This window comes from Callithrix jacchus, chromosome 16 (assembly GCF_049354715.1).
Source record: "Callithrix jacchus isolate 240 chromosome 16, calJac240_pri, whole genome shotgun sequence".
Lineage (NCBI taxonomy): Eukaryota > Metazoa > Chordata > Mammalia > Primates > Cebidae > Callithrix > Callithrix jacchus.
In genome coordinates this window covers 57,811,779-57,829,637 of record NC_133517.1, presented here as the reverse complement: position 1 = coordinate 57,829,637, position 17,859 = coordinate 57,811,779, and the positions used below count along the sequence as shown (strand labels likewise).

Genomic DNA, 17,859 nt, shown 5'->3' with positions numbered 1-17,859 from the left:
GGCTGTGGGTGTAATGGAGACCACATCAAGCTTGAAGAGAGATTTGGGCTCAAGTCCTAAGCTCCACATCATGACCTCGGGTAAGTCACCAGATCTCTCAGAGACTAGTCAGCATAACCAGCTAACCAGGGACCCTATTCTATGGTCTTGTTGATGGATGAAAGACGGTTGTAGATGGAAACCTGTCTTGTAAACTAGATCACACCCAGGCCAAGCAATTATCCATAATGACAGTACTCCTAGCACACTGATGGAAAGGCATCCACCTCCAAAATTCTCTCTTCCACCAGCCCAGGGTGGGCATATGTAGCAAGCATGCTACCACTGCCTGACCCATACCCATGTCGGACACAAGTAATCAGTTACACATGGCACCCTGCCCCACTGCATATTTACAAGGAGTCAGAGGCTGCTTCTTGCTACAGAGTTATAGTGAACAGAGCCACTCTGCTGGGCCAGACTATCAAGGCAAATTCTCACCTGAGTCCACAGGCTCACCTCCCCTGCCCCCCTCATTTCATGTGTCCACAAGTACACTGCAATCTCCCTGGACTGGCTCTATCTGGGGTGAGCAAGGAGTTCACTGTGGACACCAGCTTTCCAACTTCATGTGAGCTAGTCCCAACTGCCTTTCCAAGGCCACCTGAAGATTACTAAGAAAACATTCTGAAATAGTAAGAACATCAGAAGCGCTGTCAACACTGCTGAGGGCTGCTGAGGTTGCAGTGAAGCCAGAAGACCCAGCCCTGCTTGTGCAGCTGTTGATGGGAACAACCGAGCGCTGTGCCCACTACAGCCAGCAAACCCTTAAAGGGAGACCTCACAGAATCCACACCCAAAGAGATGTCCAACAAAGCATCATCTACAGTTAGCCCCAAAAAAAAGAAAAAATATGTTACATCGTTAGCAATAGAGGTACAGTTCAATAGTTGAGTGTCCACTCAGTGGATATATAGCCATTAAAACCATTTCCCTCCAGACTGTGAAAACACAAGGTAATGTGTGATGTAGACTTAAAGAGAAAAGGGGCTCTGAAATGCTGTGCATATCACCACAGACACTGTGGGCACCTCCAGATACCTGACTCCACCCCCTCCTCACCAGCTGCACCCCAGCTCGCTTTGAGAAACAGCATGCCCCATTTTCCAGGTTCCCTTGCAGCTAGAGTTGGTCATAAGGCATAGTCCTGGCTGACGAGATATAAGTAGCAGCTATTGGGTGGGTTGTCAGGGAAAGCTCTTTAGAAAGAAGCAGGCTGAGCTGACATATACCTTTGACTTGTGTTTTTCCTCTCCTTCCTGCCAGGAGGGACACTGGAGAGAATGCTGGAGGTAGAACAGCCACCATGGAACCATGAGACACCAGCTAGAGGACAAAAACCAAGCTAAGATGACTGACAGCAGAAAGCTGGAAAGAGCCTGTTCTCTCAAGGCATTGTGGAGCCACCTGTCAGCCCGTCTGCCTGCCCCACACTTTGCAACCAAGAAACAGAAAACTGCTGTTTGCTCCAGTCGTTGTTAAATGGGTTTTCTGCGACAGGCACCCGAACGCCATCCCTAAATCATCCACTCTGATGAAATGATAAAAACAGCAAGCACATTTGGGCAATGACAAGAAGGTGAACAGCGAATGCTGAAGCCATTCTTGGATGTGATCACGGGGTCACAGAAGAACTGTGGGGAATTTCCTCCCTCTCATGAAACATTCTGCAGTTGCTTGCCAACTTTCCCTTCCCAGAGTATGAGAGCAATTTGGAGAATCAACACACACCAGCTTCCCCCTCACTGGTGTTTGGATACCTGTGGCCTGATCATTGTCCCAAACAGACACTGGACCAATTTCCCCAACTGCCAGAGCTCCTCAGCCCTTGGGTGCTGTCAAGGAAGTCATCTCCGGGGAACGAACGGCACAGGGAGAGCCTCTCATCATGCCCAGACTCACTGGAGACATTCTCCCACATCCCACAGCATCTCTGCGCTGGGCCCTTCCCTGTGGCCCAGATAAGCTCAGCCTAGGCCCATCCAGCATCAGTAGCAGTCAGCTCCTACCCACGTCCAACTGAATGCCCACGCCCTGGCACCCACGAGGAGCCTGGCACTGCCTGTTTCCAGACCACACGGGGCCTTGCACCCCAACTGCCCTGACACAAAATGCTGCCTACAGCTTCTGCTTCAAATGTGGAAACAAAGTGTGTGCCCCGCAGTTCTTAGTACCACCCAGCTCACCCTGCTCACCTGAGCAGACCACCCCAGCCCCACCAGAGAGGCTCACCCTGCTCACCCAAGAGGCTCACCCCAGCCCCTCCTGAGTTCACCCCAGCCCACCTGAGAGGCTCACCCAGGCCCCAGCTCTGAGCCTCACCCAGCTCACCTGAGCGGCTCACCCCAGCCCCTCCTAAGAGGCTCACCCCAGCTCCACCTGAGGGGCCCTCCCAGCCCCATCTGAGTTCACCCCAGCCCCACCTGAGAGGCTCAACCCAGATGTGTGCCCACTTTCCCCATCTCTGACAAACACCACACGTGCGCTATGTGCCCGTCAGCCGCAGGTAAAGGTCTCTCACCTTCATGAGTGGGCTGCTCCTCACATATTTGGCAGGGCCATTGGCAGCCAAAGGCCATTTCACAAGTGGGCATCTCTTCCTGCCAGATGCCCAGCAGACTCACAGAGGCCTGGCACCTGCAGGTGGCCTTGGGGACCAAGATCACACATCTATGCCTCAGGAGTGAGCAGCTCCCCACACAGCAGGAAGGATCCCTAACCTGTCATCTCTCATTAAAAGCAACAACTTGAGTTCTAAGGTCTGCAGCCCATTCCACACCTGCCCAGTGGTCCTGAGGCACAACTGAGCAGAAAGATGTCACCCAAATTGCTCAGTTCTCAGCTGTTCCTGCTCTCGGGGAGCCAGGAGTACATGCCAGCATCCAGCCAGCCTGAGCACCTGCTGTGGGCCTGGCTGGGGGCAGGGGAGCCTGAGACCAGCAGGCCCCTAGAGAATCTGGATATCTACTCGGGAGACTGAGGCACAGTTAGCTGGGGAGCAGAGAAACAAGTCCTTTGCGCTAGAGGATAAAGGACAACTTGGGAAAAGAGAAAGGCGGAGCCAGACTCAAGGCAGAAGGTGTGGGCACAGGACTGGGCAGGGCTGGAGGAACAGGGCTGTGAGCTGAGGACCCACGTCTGATTCTGCAGGGGATGGGGACCCACCAGGGTCTGGGGCATGAGCTTTTAAAGGTCACTGCAGTGTTGGGGTATAAGGTGGCATCCCAGGAAGCCATAGTACTCCTGGCTCCCCAAGAGCAGGAACAGCTGAGAACTGAGCAATTTGGGTGACATCTTTCTGCTCAGAACTGAGTCAGGAACTCTCACTCCTTGAACGGAGCCAGGGCTTCTACTCCAGTCCATACCCATCCAACAGAGACACCTTGAATGTGGCTTGCAGCCCCCAAAGCTCCCGGCCTGACACCTGCCATCCCAGCCCCCTTCCACTGGATGGTAGGAGCTTTTCTGTCTCTGAGGAGCATCTCTCAGTCAGAGTGAACCTCAGGCAGCCCCTTGCTAGGATTAGGGCTGGGAGAGAGATACGGGGGTTGGGTAGCAGCAGAAAGGGAATGGTGGGGAAGTGGCGAGGGCAAGCTGAAAGTGAATTTGCCAAGAGTAGACAGAGCACAACCAGGCCTGAATGACTGTCCCCTAATGAGCATGCCCAAACGACCACCATCACAACAAAACTGTGTCACTCACCATCTGCCTCCTGGGTGGAGGAGGGAGGAAGCCTTTCACAAGCATTTCCTCCCATTCTTACAAGGACACAAATTCTGAGCTCTAAGTCCCCATTTCATCGATGAAGAGGTCCAGTCTTAAGGGATGGACCCTCCAGGATGGAGGATTGGGTGCCTGGGATTGGGCCTCCAGGATGGGCTTCAAGCCAGATGTGAGCCACCCTGCAGGGCATTGGCACCCCAGGCCTGCCCACTTCCCAGTATCATGTGCCTTCACAAGAGACGCCACAGAGGAGCCCCTGAAACCCTGCCCAGGAGACAGGTGGCATCATGACCCATTCAATGGATGGCTGGCCAGGGGTAGGGTAGGGACCTGCCCCCCACTCTCCAGATACCCAGCCCACCATTCCTCTTGCCACACCAACATTCCATTCACCACCTGCCACCCCAAGCCCCAGCCCACCCTCCTCTACTTCAGGCCCCTCCCTCCACCCCACTGCCACCTGCTGGTCCCTCCCAGGGCTCGAGGTGTGATAAGGATGAGAATGGCTCAAGGCAGGTCCACTCCACTTACCTAGCACCACCTTGGAGCAGCTGCTCCCCAGCCATGCTCTGCCATCACTCAGGACCGATTGACCCCAAGACCCCTGGCAGGGGCATGGTTGGGCTGAGACCAGCAAACCATGAGCTGGAGGGACTTTCAGGCCCAGTAGCTGACATCTGCCCACAGTGTCCCAGCAAGCCAGGCCAACACACTCACAGATGCACCTGAAGTTTCTCATCTTCCTGGCTGAGTTTTTCCATTGACCACCCCTTCCGTTCTTGGTCCCTAGCACATAATTCTGCTTTGTGCTCAGGTATCAATGCCAGGGTTTGTATTCGGGTCCATACCAATGCAGGTCAGGGACTCTTTTGCTTAGTAGCACAAAATGGAAGTACATGTTCTCAAAACAAGTTAATGCAGGAAGGGGCTATCCAGAAAAGCTAGTGTACCAACTGAGAACATTAACAGAAGTATATTGTGTAGACAAAGGGAGGTGATGATCAGCTCTCCCTGCATGCTCAGGTTGGACTGCGAGAGCACACACAGGCTAAAAGGAGAGGAACACACAGGCTTAGAGGAGAGGAACCAGCTACAAAGGGCATTATTGGAAGAAACTCCAGAGTCTAGGGCTATCCCCAAATCCCTACGGGCCATTACAAGACAGGAGGGAGTCCAAGATCCACTCAGCCCTCCCTTTGGAGGATCATAAGCTACACACTGGGTACCCTGAGCTAAAAGGAGAGAGTTTTCTACAGGTGGAGGTCCCCAGGTGGGGGTGGACAAGACAAGGGACCCTCAAGACAAAATCCCTTGAGGAAAGAGACCCCAGACTCCCGGCTCCTTCAGGCTGGCCATGGGAGGGTGTCCCACCTGGAGGTGGGAAGAGTCTTCCTGCAATTCTCAGGCCCCAGAACTCCTCTGCCTGGGGGACTCTCTCAAGAGTGCCCACTGCCTTTCCTTTATCAGCCCAGCCTTCCTGGGCCAGCTGCCTCTTAGTTCCCGGGGCTCTGCTGAGAACAAGCATTGCATCTCTTTCTCCACGTTTTCTCATCCTCTGGGAGGCTGGTGTACACCCAGCCCAGAGCTGCTTGCTGCAGTCTGAGTCAGAGGGGCCAACCCTCTGGGTCCAGTTCCCTGGGCCACCATAGCATGCGGTCCCCACTCCAGACTTGATCCTGCCTCCATGTACTGAAATCCCTCTCATCTTCCAGGTCTAAGCCCCCCATGTTCCAGTTTCTAAATGTACATCTGCTGGTTCCTCCTCAGGTGACCGCAATAGAGACAAGCAGTCCTGGAGGAGTAGACTCTCCCCACCCAACCCACATGCACACACTGCTCCTCCCCAGATCAGAGCCCCACAAGAGATCATCTCAACATTCCACCCAACCCACATGCACACACCACTCCTCACCAGATCAGAGCCCTACACGAGATCATCTCAACGTTCCACCCAACCCACGTGCACACACTGCTCCTCCCCAGATCAGAGCCCCACACGAGATCATCTCAACATTCATCTCAGTACGTCCACACACTTCACTGTGTGTTACATAATGAGCTTTTTATCACTAGAGGCATTCAAGAAGAAAATGACTAGTGTGGGGGGTTCTGGGGTGCTGGTAATGTTTTATCTCTTGTTCAGAGTGCTAGTTACATGGACATGATTTCCTTATGAGAATTCACTGAGCAATGCACTTGTGAAATGTACACTTTTCTATAAGAACATTATACTTAAATAAAAATGCTTAAAAATCAAAAGTGATTGAATTGGCTCACCATCTGCAGGAAGGAGATGGGGCTGGGACACTTGAAGATCCTTCCTTCGTGGAGCCATCGAGGCATTAACACTGAGGCTCTAGCTGAGGTATGGTGCCAGCTCACCACTGTGTGCCTCCCACCAGCACAGGGGCCCCACCCAGCACATGGAAAGAGAGGGGCAGAAATTAATCCAAAAAACAAGTGAGTTGAGGACCCACTGAGTACACAGAGGAGGGAGGGAAGGAGAGAGGGAAGAAGGAAGGGAGTATACAGAAGGATGGATGGTTAGATAAATGGATGGATGGACAAATGGATGGATGGGTGGATGAGTAGATGGGTAGATGGATGGATGGATGAGTGATGGGTGGATGAGTGGATGGGTGGGTAGATGGATGAATGGATGAGTGATGGGTGGATGAGTGGATGGGTGGATGCATGGATGGATGGATGAGTGATGGGTAGATGAGTGGATGAGTAGATGGATGGATGGATGGATGGATGAGTGATGGGTGAATGAGTGGATGGGTGGGTGGATGGATGGAAGGATGGGTGAGTGATGGGTGGATGAGTAGATGAATAGGTGGATAGATGGATGGATGGATGGATGAGTGGGCAAATAGATGTAAATGAGTGAGTGAGTTGGTGGGTAGATGGGTGAATATATGGATGGATGAGTGGGTGGGTTGGTGGGTAGGTGGATGGACAGATGGATGAATGGGTAGATGAATAGATGAATGGGAGTGGGTGAATGAATGGATGGTAGATGGATGGATGGGTGGATGAATGAGTGGGTGAATGGATGGGTGGATGGATGGATGGGTGAATGGGTAGGTAGAAGAATGGGTAGATGAATGGATGGCAGATAGATAAATGGGTGGAGGGATGCATGGTACATGAAGATATTGATAGATGGGTAGATGGGTGGGTGAACAGATGGATGATGGATGGGTGGGTAGGTAGATGGAAAAATGGTGGATGGGTGGAAAATGAATGGATGGGTATATGGGTGGGTAGATGGATGGTGGATGGGTGGGTAGTTGCATGTATAGATGGGTAAGTGAGTGGGTGGGTAGATGGGTGAATGGTGGACAGATGGATGGGTAGATGAATGAATAGCGAGTGGATGAATGGTAGATGGGTAGATGGATGGATGGATGGATAGATGGATAAGTGGGTATATGGGTAAGTGAGTGGGAGGATGGATGGGGATGGATAGATGTGTAGATGGGTGGATTGATGGGTGGCAGATGTATGATGGATAGGTGGGTGGATGGATGGATGTGTGAAGAATCAGGTGCATGGAGGACCAAGTGAGTACATACGGAATGGAGAGATGGAGGTGTGGCTAACCGCTGCATGGAGGAAGAAGTGTACACTGAGGCCTGGTTCACCTATTGCTCTGACCTCATAACTCCACGAATGAAAGTGACCCAGAAAAGAGTAGGAGAAGGCAGTGGGTATCTCCAACTCCTGGGTCTCACCTGATTCCCATACCCTCTTCAGAGCACCATGCTGGGTGTCTCTGCATACCTATGTGTCTCTTTGATGTATCCCGAAATCAGAAGAAACCCCACATCTGCCCCCATTTCTTTGCCCCATCCATGACATCTATAAAGAGGCAGTGTTTCCTAGAGGGCCTGGGGCTAAGCCAGCCCAGGTCAGAGAAGGGGCAGGAGAAGAGGAGCTGTCCACAGGCATCTCCTGGCTCCCTGGCATGGCCAGCTACCCCACTGGACATTACCAAGGCAGCTCCACTCCTCTGAGGCAGCCCCACTCCTCTGGGCCCACCCATGCCACACTGGCAGGCCCTTCCTCTGGGTCTGCTGAGCAGTTTCACTGAAGGGCAGAGCTAAAAGGAGAAGGAAACACAAGTCGAACTACTCCACAGGCCCAGCCCTGGCCCCAGGAAACACCACAGTCAGAGCCTTCAGTAAGGAGATCCCAACTGCAGCGCGGACTTCCAGACCCTCTGCCTTGGTGTGTGTGGCCTCACCTGCCTCAGTTTCCTCATCTGTAAAGTAGGGAAGGTGAGTGCATGCCTGTGGAAGCTCCATGCTCCTCCAGCACCAGCCCGTGGGGTCTGCTTGGTGCTGCTTGTATTCTGCAGCCTTCCTTCCGGGAAGCCCAGTGTGGGCCAGGCATTGTCCTGGCCCTGAAGGTGTGGGGAAAACACACACAGTTAAGGCCTGGAGCAGAAAGCACGGTATTCATTAAACAACGAGGCTGGGACTGAGGAAGCCAGTACAAGGGAAGGCTGGGAAGACTTTGGAGGACAAGCACCTGCAAGATGGGTTCAAGGAGCCAACCAAGGAGCACACCCTCTGTGTGTGCTGAGCAGGCAGCAGGCAGCGCTGGGCTTAGCTGCCCCTACTGCACCCTGGATGACAACGAGTTGCTTGGGTTTTCAGCTCCCTCCTTCTCCCATCTCAAGGCCAGGCCTTATCTTGTCATCTAGACGGTCCCCAGAGCCTCGGAGCCTAGGAGCAGCACAGGCCGGGGGGGCAGGTGCTTGCTCAGAGTGTGAGCCATGTGCCAAAACCGTACCAGGAAAAAAATAGAAAATGCTGTCTGTCTCACAAAAAGTCTGTTGAAGGTGCTGTTGATGAAGGGGAAAAGGAAGATTTCCCAAGGCACTCTGTTTTCCAGCAGATACAGGCCTGGGAGCCAGGCACCTCCAGAAACCCCAAAGCTTTTTCTCAGAACGCACCCTGCCCCAAGCCAGCCGCCTCAATTCCCACAACAACCTCTCCTAGCTTCAGATGGGCCCGAGGTTCTAGGGAAATACTGCCCCTAATGTACAGCTCTCCCTCCTGCAAACTGTAGGAAAAGAAAAAGGAAAAACCTACCTCTCCTACCCTCCTTCCCCATGCAAACCGATTTTCAATTGTCCTCTGCACTCTGCAGATGAGATCTGATTTCTAGGCATGGTTTCTCTTTTTTTAATGATCCTGAGGGTAATAACAACTTGGGTCACAGATGTTAGAGTGGAAAAAGAAGTGTCATGGAGACTCCAGCTCTGTGAGATCATGGGGAGAGGCTCAAGTGCCTACTGCAGGAAGGTCACATGTGTGTGCCAGGGGTCTCTTACATACCTGAGCTTTAACCCCAAGCAGGCCAAATCCAAAGAAAACTCCTCCACCCCGTTCAGATCCTGGCCCCAGCGCTTCTGACTTCCACCACTTCCCCCAGCAGCTGGTCGGGGGCAGGGGTTGAGGGGCAGCTCAGACTGAACCCCTAACCAAAAGGTTATATACTTACAGGGTATATACAAAGGTTTCCCATCCAAAGGTGTAGCACTTCACAAGTTTAGAACTAAACATAATCTCCGCAGAAATAGCTACAAGTGGCAGAGACATCAAAGGAAGCCAATGGGGAGGAATGGAAACAGCTTGATGAATGATGTAACTGAAATTGCCCTTTGCAGGGCCCGGCTGGACTCCTGCTCTTCCCTGGTTATGACGATGGTCACTGTGCCCTGGGATCCCCGGAGAGCTGGAGCGATTCAGGGTAATATCCCTCCAAAGCCTTTTAGGAAGGTTCAGCTGCAGATCCAACTCGAAGTGGCTATTATATATGTTTTAAAAATCCATTTCACAGAGCAAGCTAATAACTGCATCTGAGAAGAAGCCTTCATTCGTGGCCACCCAGCACCAGCGGCTCCCGTCCTAGCCTTGGAGACTTGGACAAAAAGTTGAAGCACACTCAAGAAATAGCTCAAGGTTAGATTAAAAATCAGAACACCCATGAAGATTAACCTGACTCATTAATATCACTGCCCAATAGGAGACAATTCCTTGGAGGGCAAGGCTTGGGGCTGGGTTTTGTTCTAGGCCTAGGAGCACCTCAATTTGCATTTATATTAAAAAGGGGGGAACAGAATTAACTGGAAAGGTGCTTTGTTTCCTGTAAATTTGAGCTCTTCTGCTACACAGTTTCTTAGGGCAGAGAGCGGAGGCTCCATCAGGCTTTGTCCAAGAGCGTGGATTCCATTCCCACTAAGTGTCGGCCACACTGTGCCTGGCAGCTGCAGCCTGCGGGATCTCTCCTGGACCCTAAAAGTCAGCCTGTCAGGTGGTTACTGTGGGATGTCCCTTCTACAGGGGAGGAAACTGAGGTCAGAAGTGGGGAAATGACCTCCCTATGGTCTTACACTATGGCAGAATTCAGATTCCGAGCCAGGTCTGTGGGTTCCAAGTTGAATGTCTTTCCACAACCGGACAGCTGTGTTAGCATTAGAGCTGTCTTTTATTCACACACGGGCACACACACACATGCATTTTTCCCCCAACCTTTCTCTCCAGAAAATCAGTGGAAAACCCAAAGAAGGAAGCGAGGAAAATCAGCGAATCCCTCAGACGGCCTCCGTCTCTTATTCATACAAGTCCCACAGCCCCTGAGGTGAAGCTGACACCCTCCATTGGGCTGAACTTCCCTTGACAGCTTCTCCTTGGAGTTCTAACCATTAGAGGCATACACCCAGAACTACCAATCAAAATCAATCATGGAGACACACCTCAGCATGAACTTCATCAGTCTCAACAATGTATGTCTTAAGGAAAACTGGCACATTTCAGGGTTTGCGTTGAACACCAATCCTCTCCTCGATGTTGCAAGCTCAACTTTCAGGATCAGCCAAGCATTTTCTGTGCCTGTTTTACTACTGGAAGCCAGCATGCTAGCCAATTTCACCTGTCTTCCGACTTCATCCCTAAAGGCATGTTTAAGGGGCTTGGGGCTTTCTCCCCTCCCCAGGGCTGTTCAGTTTCAGAGGCATATTTCTTACTCTCCGGCTCTCCAGCAAACAGGCCCCTGTCCTCCAGAATCATTGCCCTGCATCTGCATGCCTCTACTACAGTTTAAAGCCAGAGATGATGGCAATGACTGGCCCTCTCAGATGCTGGAAACAGCGTGGGAAGGGAAGGAGTCATCTGTGTTTGGGGTGCTGGGCAAAGGGCGTGGGGCAAGCAGGAGCCAGGCTGATTATGTAGATAACAGAAGGACAATTTCCTTCACAAACAGAAAAACCTGCACCAATGAATTAAACATTTAAAACAAGATGACTCTCTAAAAAGTATTTTCAACCAAGAAGGAAAGACAGGCCGTCCTGTGCTGGCACTTCCTGTTGCATATGGCACTGAGAAATCCTGTTTTTTCAGCATGCAGAGATTTGCAGACAAAGAAAAATATCAAGGGGAAAATTAGAGGAGGAGGTCCAGAGAAGCGAGACAGGAGAAGCTGGGGAGAAGTCGGGGAAAGGAGGAGACCCCTGCCCAGGGCACAGGGGTATCAAGCCCTGAGGGGTTCAGGAAACAGACCACCCCTGAGCTAACACACTGGCCTTGAGAGGTCTAAGGAGATGGCCCTAGAGAGGCAGCCTGCCTCACTGGGACAAGTGAACCAGAGACACTACCCTGCCTGCTGCCACGCGCAGGTTATCCACCTCTCTACCCAGATGGAGGGACCGGCCCCCTCTCCCACAGGTCTCGAAGTACAAAGTCTGGGAGTCCTCCCTGCCCCCAGCCCTAGAGGGAACACTACCCCTGGGACTCACCAGAGACCCTGCTCTGTGAATAGCGCCCTTGGGTATCCCTGTAGTCTACCAGCAGGACCCCCTCTCAAGACTGGGGCTCAAGTTCCCTGGTTCTCTGGGCAATATCTAGACCAGCCTTTCCCACTGTCACAGCCTAGGGAGTGGGCAGGTTCTGCCCTGCCCCCACTCTCCACCTCTACTGAGAGCAATTGAGGGGCTGCCACCCCCACCACAAGCACCAGAGAGCAAACTCTCTCCTCTCAGGGGCCTGGAAAGCCCAAGCTCCAGAACTGGAACTCAGGGAGGAAAAAAGGAGCCGGAGGAAGAGAGATGAAATCTGAGCTCAGAGGAGTGTGGAGGGGGCCTAGGGGGTATGGAGGGTCAGTGACTCCCACCCCCCAGGCGCACTCCCCTGCCACCTGAGTCCCTCTAGGAGCCATGGGTACCAGGCCAGCCCTCTCCAACTCCCAGAGAGGTAGTAAGTGTAAGGCTCAGAGCCCCGCGCAGCCCAGCCCGCGCCGGGGCGGTGGGTGGGTGGGTGTCTGCTATGGGATTATTCTTAGCGCTCCACTCTCTTCGCAAAAGTGGCGCCTCCGCCCTCCCGGCTCAGGCACACTCGCTCTCGGGGCTCACACGCCTGGCCCAGACACCAGCGCGTTGGAGAGCACCGGGTGGGGTCCTCGAAGGGTGAGGCTCGGAGGCGCACCGCAGAGGTGAGGGCTCCCTAGATAGGAGGGGGCGCTGCGGGAAGGACCCAGAGGGAGGCTGCGTTTAACCCTCGACGCCCTGTACCCAGCCCTGCGCCGCGCGCTCTGCCGCCTTCCCGGACTCCTCCCGGGGCGCGGGAGCCCGGCGGCGCGCCCAGCCCTTACCTATGGTGGTGATGACCGTGATGGCAAAGTAGAAGGAGCCGGCGAATTTCCACTGGACGCCGGCGCGGTGCGGCTCGGACTGCAGGATCACCAGCTCCAGCTGCCGGTAGTCCTCGCTGCTGATGTTATACTTCCCCTTGATCCGGATCTCCTCGGCTTTGAGTTTCTCCTCCTCGCGCATCTCGTGGTCCGACTCCAGGGCGTCGAACACCGCGGCGCCCACCAGCAGGTAGGTGAAGGTGCAGACGATGAGGGACAGAGTCCGCACGTTCTGCCTCTTCATGGCCGCCAGCAAGGAGCCGGCGCGGGGGGCATGTCCCGCAGGCTCACAGCCGCGCGCGTCCCACTGCAGCGCCCGGCGGCCGCCGCCGCCTCCTCCTCCGCCGCCGCCGCCGCCGCCTCCAAGTTGTAAGCGGCGGCGGCAGCAGCAGCAGCAGCAGCGGGGAGGCGGGGGGCGGGGAGGCTGGGGGGGGGGCCCTCCGCTGGGGCCGCCACAGCCACCGCCACCGCGAGGCGGCTGGCGGGGCAGGGGCGGCGCGGGCCCGGGCTCAGCCGAGAAGGCGGACAGGCACAGGAGGCTGCTCGAGCGCCGGGGCCAGGCGTCCGGGAACCCCGACACCCTGCGCCAGACCCGGCCGAAGCAGCCCGCCCCACTGCGCAGGGCCATGCAGGGCGGCCCCGCTGGGTACCGCGCGGGCCTCGCTGCCCTCCGCACCCCGCCCCCCGCTCTCACGGGAAAAGCAGGGACGGGAACCGGGGCCAGAAAGCGGCCGGAGGGCGGCCGCGGGGCCCCGCAACCCTGTGGGTCCAGCTCGCGGTTGGCGGCGCCCAGAAAGAAGCCTGCAGGTCCGCGCGCCCAGCGGGACCTGCTTCCCCTTTTACCCCTCCTCGCCCCCTCTCGGTGGTGGGGAGGAAAAGTTTGCGAAGTGGCGGTGTCTCTGGAGTCCCCTGCAAGCGGGGAGGGGGCCAAGCAGGTGCAGCGGGCGGGGCAGCCTGCTCCCCAAAGGTCCGAGAGCCCAGCGCCCACCCGGGCGCGCGGGGGCGCAGCGGGGTCCCTGCCGGGCGTCGGCCGGTGCGCGAAGTTTGCTCGGCTCAACCCCCAAGGCGCGGGAGCCGGGCTCGGCCCCAGGACGGCAGGGACCGCGATGGAGTGGCTTCGGGGGCGGCCTGGGGACGGCGCGGTGGCGGTCGGCCAGCCCGCTCCTCCGGGGGCGGCGGGCGCGGCGGCGGCGGCGGCGGGAGGGGTCCCGCGGGCCTGGTGGAGCAGCCGAGCGGACGCGGGCGCATGAGCCGCGCGGGGGTCGGGGCCCTCCGGCGTCCGAGCGTCCCGGGAGGCGGCCGCTGCGCTGGTCTGCCCCAGGCGCTACGTGCGTGCGCGCCGTTGGGAGCCCGAGTGTGTGTGTGCGAGTGTGTATGTGAGTGTGCGTGTGTGTGTGCGCTTGGCAGCCCCGCTCCTGCGGGAGGGCCTCGGGGAGCGGGGGCCGGGCTACGCCGAGGCCGGGCCTCCCTCCCTCTTTCCCTCCCTCAGCCTCCAGGGCGCGCCACCTCCCGCCTGGTCCCCAGCCAGCTGGCGAGGCTGCTGTGGCAGCTCCCGCTGCAGACCGAGCTCGGCGCAGGGCGCACGCGGAGGGAGCCCGGGAGGGGCGGCCTGAGCCTCAAGGGAGGGGACGGGGGCGGAGCCGCCGGCCAGTTTTGGCGGGGGATGGGAGGATAAACGCGGCCTCTTGGGTGCTTCTAGCCCGGCTCCCCAAGAGCGCAAGCAGCCCTGGCTGGTGGAGAGTTTGAGGGACTCAGGGTTGGGGGAGACAAACGGGATTCAGCCAGAGATGGCAGACTGGCAGCTTCAGGCAGATCGGGTGGAGAGTGGGGAGCAGAAAGGGAGGGGGCCATGGCGCACCGGAGCGCGGCGGCAGCGGTGCACGAGGTCTCCCCACGCCCCCGCCCAGGCACCCGAGGTGGGAGCGTGTCGTTGGCCAGGGACATGGCCTCGTGGAGTGGTGGGGTCCCGATGCTGACTCTGTTCCCTCGCCTCCCACCGGCACAGCCCGCTTGGCCCAGCACCTGCAGACCTGAGTCGTTTCCCCTGGAGAGCGCTAAGGATAGCATGGGCTGCCACTTTTGGAGTCAGGACAGCGGGGAAACACATCGCCATCCCCCGACCCTCTGTTGCTTTACTGAAAAAAAAGAAAAGAAAAGAAAAAACACCCTGGTTCCCCACAGCTGGGCACAAGTTGCGCCCCGGATGCAGCCCTGAGCCACGCGGTAGCCCTTCTCGGGACCACCGGGGGTAAGAACGCGAGGCTAGGGCCGGGACGCACCTATTCCTTGCTTCCAGATGAGGCCTCTCTAGGCTTTATCTCCTTCCCATTTCGGCCTCCTCCCCCTCCCCGCCCTCTCCCTTTAGGCTTTCAAGGGGCTTTCCCTTGACCACCAGCTTCCTCAGTCCAGCCAGGAGCAGTGGAGTTCCAAACCGACAGACCCAAGCCTCAGAGACCCCGGGGCTCCCCTTTCTCTCTTGACTCCAGCCAAGGAAGAGATGGAGATGGGAAAGTGTCGCCTGGCAGCGGGATAGCAGCTGGCTAAGGGGTGGCTGGGGAATCAGACCAAACTCTTGCGCAGCTCGCGGGCTCCAGGAGACCAATCCCCTCTGTGGGTCGACCCTGGGAGCCGTGCTCGGCCTCCTAGGCCTCAGGGACTCCGAGCCCAGAGGGTCTGGGACCCCAGTGCTTCAACGAGGCTCCCGAGTTGGGACGCTCTGCACCCCACTTCCAGGGCTCGCGGGTGACCACCAGGGAAGGGGAGCCCGCGCTGTGGGATACGTCTGAGCCCTAAGGTCCCCGCTGGGTCTGCGGGCGCCCTGGGGCGCAGGAGCGGGGAGCCCCACCCCTAGCAGGCACTCTCCCCAGAATTCATTTTGGAAACCAAGGCCCCCGCGCTAGGCAAGTGAGCCTGGCTGCCGGGTGAGTCACCGCGAGCGGGCGACAAGGATTCCCAGCAGCTGGTAATTAATTGCGCCGTGGCTCAGCCCACGACGGAACCCCAGTCAGGCCTCCCGCCGCCCTGGCAGCCGCGCCACCCCTGAGTCACAGCCGTCGGGCCTCCGCGCGGTCCGGAAGCCGCCTGCCCGCCTCGGCGCCACCAGGGGGCACTGGACTCCGACCCACGGGGCGGCCGCGCAGCCGGCTTCGCTGCGGGGAAGTCCAGGCTGTCCCCGCGGCAGCGCCGGCGGGGGAGGGGCGCGCCGGCAGACGCGGCGCTCTTCAGAGCCACTTCGGTTTGGTTTACGGAACTCCATTTGCATACAGCCTTTCAGGAAAGCGCAACCGCTGTGTGCGTACTGGAAGGACCTCGGATATGAATTACTCCAAACCCCTTGTTTTACAGATGGGAAAACTTCCAGCAAGACAGAATCACGTGCCCAGGATCCCACAGTGTTTCCGACGTGGAGCCAGCCCTTCTGTCTAGCGCTCGAGCCTTCGAGGACCCCTGCAGCTTTCTGGCCCCAAGCTTAGAATGCCTTGACTGACCACCTACCAGCCCCCAGGTGCTGGTTCTTCTCCTCCACCCTCAGAAACAGACCTGTGGACTCAGGCCCGCCCAGGCAGTGTCTGAGCCGTGGAAGTGGAGGGTTCCTCGTCCGCCCGTCCACTCCCCCCATGTGCCACCTTCCAAGGTGCCAGACCTGTGGGTGGAATGGAAACTCCTTGGAGCAGAGCCTGAGGCTCAAACATCTTCCCTGCGTCCCCAGCATCCATCCCGATGGTATATGCCACATGGCAGCCCAGAGAGTCTGCTGGGGGCAGTGCCTCTGGGTCTGCCTCCCTCAAAGCCCCTGTGGGTCTGGGAATCCCAACTGCAGCCTCACCTAAGGAGGATTCTGAACTGAGGTGTGGCCAGAGTCCAGAATTCCCCAGGGCCACAGTCATGGGCTGGACTTGGACGAGTGAAGGTCCACCTCAACCAATCAGAGCCCTCCTCTGGGTAGGGTTGTCAGCAGATAGGTGACCTGAGGAGGGAGGTGGGTTCTTCCTGACTTTGAGAACCCGGATGCAGGCAGGTGGCACACACGCAAGGGTGAGCAAGTGCATTCTCTCGTGGTTTAAGCCACAGTCAGCTGGTCCCAAGCCTGCCCGGTGCTGCTGGTGCCCATGTGCTGTGTTCACAGCTGTTTGCGCCCTCCAGCAGCCCCACCCTGGGCCTCCCGTGGACCTGTTTCTGTAAAAACAGATGTATCTTATTAGCTAATAAAGAACATCATGGTTTTATAACTCGGTCTGCTTGCCGCTGCTTGTTTGCTTCATGCTTTACACACAGTGGGTGTGCCTGCAGCCCCTGTTCTTACCTAGGGAGGCCCAGCAGTTTATCCTGGTCCCACGGTTAGTAAGGGAAGACCCTAGTCCCAGGCCAGTACTTCTTTTGCATCACCGCAGTGTGTCTGGGCCAGGGCAGGCCGTCTCCTCCTCCACAACATCCTGACTCCTTGGGTCTGTTCAACACTTTGTCACATTAATCCCCACATCTTTGAAAAGAGGCAGGGGTGCACTCTCATCATACCCATTTTACAGATGGGGAAGTCTAGAGAGGGGAGTGGGGCCATGGGTGGGCTCACTGACCCTGCATACAGCTTGCCCTTTCCTCCACCTCTGCCCCGGGCAGATATTGCTCATCGATCCCAGCACTGACTTTGGCTGGGGTCTATTACAGTCTGAGAATCTTGAACACAGGGATACACATAAGGCCATTCTTGGACTGTTTCCACTGACCTGTTTCCCTTGAAGGAAGGTGAGGCACCAAGGAGTCCAGTGGCCCCAAATCACAGAGAGGAGCTGTGATAAGTCTCCCCTTCCTCAGTAGCCTCCCTGCCAGAACTAGAGGTTCCTCACTCTGCTCCTGGCTGATTTCTCGAGGCCAGTGACATTTGCATAGTTGATGGCACAGTTACCGTCTTCACTTTAGACCTCCAGCAGTGTCAGATTCCAGAAAAAAGCACTCCCAAAACAGGCAGCCAGGCTCATCCAGGGCTTCCCAGCCTCCTCTTCAGGATGTGAACAAGTGTGTTCTGTAGTTACACAGTTTGAGAAACATTGGGTTAAACAGGCAGATGCAAGACTTCTCAGAGCCCTTGTTCTGCTAACAGACATCGTGACCCCTAGATGGGCATACTGTGAGCAGTGTCTCCCAGACTCATTCAGCTGCAGCACCCTGGTCCCAGGGACCATGCTTTGGGAACTGCTGGCCCAGCCCAGATACCTGGATACAGGGAGGCAGGAGGTCTTGGTTCCGCTTCTGGCTCTGCATAGACAAGCCCTGCACTGGTTCACGTCCTTCAGCCACCTCACTGGCCCTGCTGCCTGTAGCAGGCATCTCCTTCCCTTCTCCACCTGCCACCAGGGCCACCTTCTGACAGGCTGACTCTTGCACATCCATGGTGAAAAC

At 56.6% G+C, this 17,859-nt stretch overlaps 1 protein-coding gene and 1 long non-coding RNA gene across 8 annotated transcripts in view; one reads left to right on the top strand and one right to left on the bottom strand.

Annotated features, from left to right (window-relative positions):
- Nucleotides 1-13,828, bottom strand: part of KCNK9 (potassium two pore domain channel subfamily K member 9) — a 107,281-nt gene extending 93,453 nt beyond the window's left edge. For 6 of the 7 annotated variants that reach the window (XR_004735542.3, XR_004735543.3, XR_013528293.1 and 3 more), the window contains exon 1: nucleotides 12,424-12,837. Coding sequence is in view for 2 of the 7 variants with exons in the window: in XM_017965573.4 (XP_017821062.3) it covers nucleotides 12,424-12,706 (283 nt within the window). In the remaining 5 variants the exon portion in view is untranslated. Of the gene's footprint in view, nucleotides 1-12,423 lie in introns of all 7 variants that reach the window. The other variant, XM_078353664.1, reaches the window with a different exon arrangement.
- LOC144579843 (uncharacterized) lies at nucleotides 12,164-16,696 on the top strand. Its single transcript, XR_013528296.1, has 2 exons — nucleotides 12,164-12,652; nucleotides 15,808-16,696. It is a non-coding gene; the product is annotated as an uncharacterized LOC144579843 (long non-coding RNA).
- Nucleotides 16,697-17,859: the final 1,163 nt, after the last annotated feature.